The sequence below is a fragment of the Eublepharis macularius genome, chromosome 12 (genome assembly GCF_028583425.1).
Source record: "Eublepharis macularius isolate TG4126 chromosome 12, MPM_Emac_v1.0, whole genome shotgun sequence".
In the NCBI taxonomy this organism is placed as follows: Eukaryota; Metazoa; Chordata; class Lepidosauria; order Squamata; family Eublepharidae; genus Eublepharis; species Eublepharis macularius.
This window is the reverse complement of record NC_072801.1, coordinates 14,940,895-14,948,508: the sequence shown is the minus strand read 5'-3', so window position 1 is coordinate 14,948,508 and position 7,614 is coordinate 14,940,895. Positions and strand designations below refer to the sequence as shown.

The 7,614-nt window shown below is 48.2% G+C and overlaps 1 protein-coding gene across 1 annotated transcript; it reads left to right on the top strand.

Annotated features, from left to right (window-relative positions):
- The first annotated feature begins 4,728 nt into the window (after nt 1-4,728).
- Nucleotides 4,729-5,251, top strand: LOC129340140 (transmembrane protein 100-like). The gene has a single exon (XM_054994745.1). It carries the CDS (start codon nt 4,879-4,881, stop codon nt 5,248-5,250), a length of 372 nt encoding a protein of 123 aa, XP_054850720.1. The 5' UTR covers nt 4,729-4,878; the 3' UTR covers nt 5,251.
- Nucleotides 5,252-7,614: the final 2,363 nt, after the last annotated feature.

Sequence of the window (7,614 nt, the reverse complement as noted above, 5' to 3'; positions counted from 1 at the left end):
GGCAGAGAGATCTTGAAGGACATTGCATTCCCCACTTTCAGTGGAGTTTGTCTGACCCTTGCAGACTCAGTTAAAAGCCTAGGAGTTACACTGGACTCAGCACTACTGCTAAAAAAGTAAATTAAGGCAGGTGCAAAAAATACTTTCTACCTCCTCACTCTAGCCTGGAAGACGGCTTCCTACCTTGACAGCTCTGACCAGGCCACCTGGATCCATGTTATGGTAACATCAAGGCTTGCCTATACGTGAGTCTCCCATTGAAACCAACTAGGAGACTGCAGTTGGTGCAGAATGCTGCAGCTCAGCTGTTATTGAAAGCGAGCAGGAGCATGGATGTCGCTCCCATTCTACAGTCACTCTATTGACTACCTATCAGTTGCTGGGCTCAATTCAAAGTATTGGCTATCACACACAAAGCTCTTCACGGCCTTGGTCCAGTATACCTATGGGACTGCCTCTCTCCCTGTGTTCCCCATGGCAGCTTCACCCATCGGAATGTTGTCTCCTGCAGGTGGCATCCTGCACATGGGCAAAGTCAACAGCTGCCCATACACGTGCATTCTCTGTAGTGGCCACCAAGCCTATAGAACGGCCTGCCTGAGGAGGTCAGGAGAGCCCCCACCCTCCTGGCTTTCGGCAAATGATGCAAAACTGAATTATTCAAGAGGGCTTTTTATTCAGATAGAAGGGAGGTGGTCTCAAAGAGATGTTTATCTAAAGAGATAGGGACCATAAACTTCACTGCTATGTATTATCTGTTACCTTATGTCCTATCTGTTGCTTTAAGTATGTACTACTATATAATATCTACTGCTTTAAGTATGATCCTACTGGGTAGTTCTAGGTTGTTTAATGTCAGTCTTAGATTTCTTTATGCTCCGATTCAGCATTTTTCAACTCTGTCTTGGATTTTTGCGCATATAGCTTTGTAAATTTGCATTAACATATCCTGTGGCATTGCTCATTGAAATGTCTTTGATATTGATTGTACTAATCTCACACTACGTAATCCGCCTTGAGTCTCAGTGAGAAAGGCGGAGTATAAATGACAAATAAAAACAACAAATAAATAATTGTGTGTGTGTGTGTGTGTGTGTTGTGATAACAGAGTCTGAAAAAATATTGTTAACATTCTTTAATGACTGTCTATGTTTCCTCAGTGGGAGCTAATAGGAGATAGTCTCCAGATAGCTCTTTGGTTCAGGGGCCTGTCAGAATTTGGACAAGATGACATCCCACCAGCTGAGGCAAAGGGTGCTAGCATGAATGGAAAGACAGGCATTTGGAGGGGACAGAGAAGTGACGTGGCTAGAAGCGAAGTACCTTGTGGTGCAGAATCCTTCCCTCTGAGACTCTGGCCTGCTAAGAGTACCTTATTGCCTCCATCTAAGCACTACCTGATATCTATCAACAAAACAAATATTAGAGAACTCTCCCGTGTCTCTCATCTACCGGAAATCAAACCTGGGAAACTTCGACCTTTGGAACGTCTCTTAAGAAAGTGGAGACCATGTAACCATACAGTGCATAAACAATTTCTTTAAAAGCTCTTATTACTTCTCTTTTCCGACAACCAATCCTGACACTGAAAACAAGTTTTGAGGCAAAACCTTTCCTCCCGTTCTGGAACTTGTCCACTGGATTGATTTGTGGCTAATCTGTTAGCTTGTTAGAGAAAATGATGGATGCGAAGAGGAGGTTCATGTGTCTCTCCATGGCCAAGTTTCACACTTAGAAACAGTCCTGCTTTTTTAGCACCGGCATCCAGCATAGACAGGCTTCGAGTGGAGGTGTTGGTAGGGAGCATTGGAAAGCTGAATCGCCTTGTGGCTTGAACCGAAGAGCATATTTGACTTGGAGGGATTTATAATAGCCGGGCTGGTCTCCTTTGGCCTATCGAGGCGAGGATTTCTCTTGCAGGCCTGGTTGTCTGTATTACACTTTCCTTTTTTGAGCAGAGACCTTAGTGGCGATGAGGGCAAATAAGACAGCCCCATTCTCTTTATAAAAGCACCTTCCTGAATGATTCCATTATAATATAGCCAGGGCTTTTTTTCAGCTGGAACGCGGTGGAACGGAGTTCCGGAACCTCTTGAAAATGGTCACATGGCTGGTGGCCCCGCCCCCTGATCTCCAGACAGAGGGGAGTTGAGATTGCCCTCCGTGCCGCAATCTCAACTCCCCTCTGTCTGGAGATCAGGGGGCGGGGCCACCAGCCATGTGACCATTTTCTCTGAGAGCAACCCACTGAGTTCTATCACCTCTTTTCCCAGAGCCCTGAATATAGCCCTGAATATAGCCCTATTTCCTTTATAGAATTGCCACCTTGAACAATTCTGTTTTGGTTGTGAATGGAATGGCTTACACATGAACAAGCAGTGTTCTTGGTGTATCTGTCAGAAGTGTTATTTTTCTTTCTGTCTCCCTGTTCTTTCTTCTCTTCCCTTTTTTCCAGTCATGTTTTTACTTCATAAAAAGGCTTTATTTCACTCTGTCATTCAGAGGCTGAGCTCTTTCAGTGGCTGGGATGGGACACCATTTCGCTGCAGTACCGCTTCTGACTATCTCACATGTCTGCATCAGTTTGTGTGTGCATGTGTGTGTGTAAGGTGCCATGAAGTCACAGCTGACTTATGGCAACCCCATAAGGTTTTTAAGGCAAGAAAGGATGGTTTGCCAATCTCTATCTCTGCGTAGCAACCCTGGACTTCCTTTGGTGGTCTTCCATCCACATACTAACCCGGGCTGGCCCTGCTTAATTTCCCAGATCTGACAAGATCAGGTTAACATGGGCCATCCACGTCAGGGATCAGTTTGTACATAGGCTGAATGAAGTCTACAATGCAATCTGATCCACATAACAGCCCCACGTGCTTCCTGTACATGGGGGTATATAACCTGGGACAGTGCAATCAGTTTGAGTTTCTTGTCCTACATATGCGTGTGACACTCAACACAGCTTGAACAGTCATTTCTGTGGGCTGAGAGAAGAGCAACTTTGGCCAGAGTTGCAGTGCAACCTTCCTTTAGCTCATGTACAATTTACACTGGAGTAACTCTGCATAATAGTGCACTGTTAGTGTCTGAGGCATCTGCTGCAGTGGAATACGCTGGTTCTCCTACTTTGCAGTATTTCATACATGAAATGGTAGAGCTGAGCAGGATAAAGGTGCTCCATACATTGCCCCATTGAAAGCCCACAGCAGTGAAGCAGACCAAAACTGCTGTGGCGTGGTTGGCATGCCTTTATTTCATGACTTGTGTTATTATGGATGTCAGTGCCTCTGGAGGAAGTTGGAGGCTGCCATTTTCATTTAGCTTTGCAATGACCCTGAGAAGAAGGTGATGTTGACACAGGGTGGTTGGTCAGCAGGTTTCCTAGCTAAGGCTGGATTATAGCACCGATCCCCTACACTGTTTTTCCATTTTTGGATGACAAGATACAGCAGACAGATCTCTGGCCCATTTGCAGTAAGACGCGAGTACTTAGTCAAATGGATTTTATTCAGAAATCAGATCAGTTCCATATACATGTCCCTAGGACTGCTTAGAAGCAAGGCAGGCATCTAAGCAGCATGAGTAGAAGTTGACAGGAATGACATCATGTGAGAGACACTTCTATTTTAACATTCTAGTTTACTCCTTTCTCCCCCCACTCCCAACTGTAAACAATACTTTGGCGCTTTCTTTGTGTGAGAACATTTCACATATTTGTGATATCAGGATGAGTTACTAGGAGGCAAGACACAGCACTGTCTGGGAATGAGCACAAGGTCATAAACACTGGAAGCTGTTACAGTCCAACAGATAAACACCTGTGAAAGCCTGAGAAAGAAGAGTTATGATGACACTAGCAAAGTGATATTGAGCTATAGCGAGATACACTTTGTTCAGCAGAACAGAATAAAAATTGGCATGGGTGGGGCTCAGACATGACAGTATCCCGAGGCTGAGAGACTTATGAGTGATGGGCTTCCGTAGTTGAATGGGGATTTGAATCTGGTAGCTTCCTAGTCCCTTAGTCTAGCCACCATGGTATGCCTTTCTCCCCAATGGGGATCCAAAGCAGCTTACATCATTCTCCTCTCCTCTATTTTATCCTCACAACAATGACTCTGTGAGGTTGGTTAGGCCCAAGGCCACCCTGCAGGGTCCCACGTTGCAGTGGGAATTTGCAGCAGGGCCTCCCAGGTCATATTCCAACACTCTAACCATTACACTGCTCACTAGGACCACAGACTCTGATCATACGTAATTCCCTTTTCTACCCCTACCCAAAGACATTTCGTACAGAACCCGCAGCTACTCTTCCCAGAGCGTTTCAAAGAGGAAGTTGCTCCGAGCAGCAAAGGTGCAATTAAGTAATAAAGCAACCTGTGCAAAGATGCACAGCAACGCAGGCTGTGTGCATGAGCTCCAGTCACACATACAGCTGTGTAATTCCAAACAATATGATCCTTAAAAGAGGCACCAGCCGGGGATTGAACTGCTTTCCTGCTGCTCTGTGACAAAGGCTCGTGCCCCACTTTGGAGCCTCTGTGCCCTCCTCCGGCTGGAATTCCAGAGAAATGTTTGCCCACAGCCTCTGAAACAGTTAACCACTTGAAGCTCCCGCCTCCTAGCATGATTTCACGTCTCCCATTTGCCAATCGCTGCTCTGCTTTGCAGCAAAAGAGTCGGCTGGAGCCGAAGCTCAGAGCAGAAAGAGCGAAGCCGCGGACGGTCACAAGGGTTGCAGGGACGGGGGCAGGCAAGACTGGGCTTCTCTCTTCCTTTTGCTTGCAAAACAGGCAGCAGGGCAGAGCAAGGGGGTCTTCCCGGATGTGATTTCCCCCCTCTGGGTCCCTGTGGGCGGCCTCAGCTGTATCTGCTGTCAGAATGATGGGCTGCAAGACCAACTCGCTGACTTGCCTGCAAGGTGGGAAGCCGGGGCTGCCCGTGGCCACCGCCACAGACTCCACGGCCACCCTCAACAAGCTGGCTCTGGCTACGGGGGGCACGGAGAAATCCTGGTACCGCTGCATCTTCCCCTTCGGCATTGTCTCCTTGGTCATCGGCATCGCTGCCACGTGCATCACCTTCACCATCAATGGGCCGCAGATGGACATTGCCAAGGTGGTCTCGGTGGCCACCCTGATCTTTGGGGTAGGACTGCTGGTGGCTGCCTTGGTCTGCTGGCGGGCCAAGAGGGAGCGGCAGCGCAAGAAGCAGCAGGGTGAGCCGGTCCCCCTGGAGCAGGGAGCCCTATGATGCAGGCTCCAGGCGAGGAGAGCGTGGCTGGAGCTTTTTTCTTGTACCCCGTGACAGAATGAGGGGAGTGTGGGGGAGCTTTGAGGGTACCCTCCGTTGTTTTGGAGATCGTGGCACCTGGAAGTGTGTGGGCGACTTAGCCGTGTTTACTAAGCGAGCAGTGTGCTGAATAGCAAAAGGGCACAGCCTGCCCAGGAAGGATGGATGAGTCTGTGGAGCGGAGTGGCAGGAAAGGGCAGCTGGCTAGGCATCCGATTAAACCATCTCCCCAAGACGACCCCCCTCCCATCCAAGTGGAGGACTGCAGACTTCTTTCCCAACCAGAACGAGACGACGACTTGCTTTCAGAGAGCACCACGGCTAACTTTAAGAAGGCACCAACACAGAGAGAGCAGGGGGGTGTTTACGTCGACAAGGACGCCCTCAGCCTCTCTCCATCACTGCTACGCACATCGCTGACTGATCACAGAGCGTCCTTTCTTTCTTTCTTTTTAAGAGATGAGAATTATGGAGCAGTACTCAACAGGGAAAACATCAAAGAAGTAGCCAAAAGTTCCCAAGCTGTTGCTGCTGCTGCTGGACGAACGATAGGATTCTTCATATTTAACTGTCGGGTGAGAAGTGCAGGTGACATTGGGGCACTGATGGGCAGTAGCTGGGACAATGCTCTGATTTTCTGTGAGGATCCCGTGTCAAAGGTCACTGTTGGAACTCTTGGACAGGACATGTGCCTCCCGTCCAAATGACAGGGCGGAAGAACTCTCGTTTTCTTATGGGCAACAGCTGCAAAGAACCAAGAGAAATCCAGGAATCTCATAAAACAGTTGAGCTGCAGCGGAATGTGGTGTGAGAGTGTGTGGGGGTGTAGTCTCCATTGTGGGCAGGGCAGGGCATGGGGTGGGAGTGGGGAGTGACTGACCCTTGAGAAATACCAGTGGGCCCTGATCACAAAAGAAATTGACACAGCGTGCGCTTTAACGCAGGGTGCTGCGTCCTTGGACAATTTCTAAATGGGCTTTATCTGCCTAGGTGCAAATTCACAGGCCCTGCTCAACAACGCTGTGTCTTGGCTTGTTTGCACACCAGTTATAAACTGATGGACAAGCAAGTTGTGCATTTGGCTGCCACAGATTGGCATGACACGCTGTGCCGATTTTAAAATGGTGTCCACAGCAAGAGTGGAATGGGTTGTCCCACCCCAGGGCATACCTGGGTTGCTTCCATATGGAAGTTTTGCTGTGGTTTGGCATCCAAACTGGAGCTGGGTTTTGTTTAGCGTCGTGCTGAATTGTCTCCTAATTGTTTACTCTCCAGGTTTCCTCCTGTTTTGCTGTGACCTTTCTCAACCTGGCATGATAGGATCATTTGAGGGGCTAGAAACTTAACTTTTTCTATAATGAAAGCTGGGAATTCAGAGAAACCAGAAGATCACGGAGATAGATTTGTTGTAACATTATGACACTATAGTGATCTAGCAATTCCTCCGCTGGTGCACAGGGAAGGGGACCTGACATCTCTGGGGAGCTGAGGCTGGGAAAGACTGCTGTATGAACACTCCATTGCCACTACAGATGCATATGTAGGAGCCAAAGGAGAGCTATGCAGAGAACCTTGGCTGTGTGGAAACATGCGCAGACTTGGCCAAGCTCAGTTTGAAATTGTCCCAGTTGGGAAAGAGTTGCTGTTGAACCTGAAACAGTCGTAAGGAGATTATATGCATTATAAATGGATGCGTGAAGGGGGGAAAAAATCAAGAAAAGCATATTGGCTTCATCTCTTTGGTATGGGATAGGATCAAATGAGAAACGGATCTATTTCTGAACTTCTCTTCTCCCCAGCACCCTTTGATCTAACTTTTCTGGCAGGGTTTCTTTGGTTCTCTCTGTTTGGAACAGGGTGGCCACGATCCATTGCTGTGTTTCCAAGTGAAAATTAGGAACAACTCTCTTCGCTTTTGTGCCCAACCTCCCCCACCCTTGCTGGACTCCAGCAATACCGAGGGAGGCACCAAACCACAGGAAAAAACAGCTGCTCTTTGGCTTTTCAGCACCTGGAGCCTATCCACATACGCACATGCAATTGGAAAGAAGTGAAATCGGACTCTTTGTAAGTCTAGAAGCCGGGAAAGAGGGAGCAGCTAGGACAAGCATTGGATGGGGGGGGGGAGTGAATCGAGAACGCAGGGTGGACACATACATCACGTTTCCTGGCCGAGGTACTTCAGGAAATGCTGGCCGCTCCTCTGGTGAAGCACTGTTATGACTGGCCAGATGTAACATGTGAGAAAGGGAGAACTTCATTATGCACCAAAGAAAGCAAACGTGAGGGAGCATGTCTTTTGGGGCTCATCCAGATAGCTGCTTC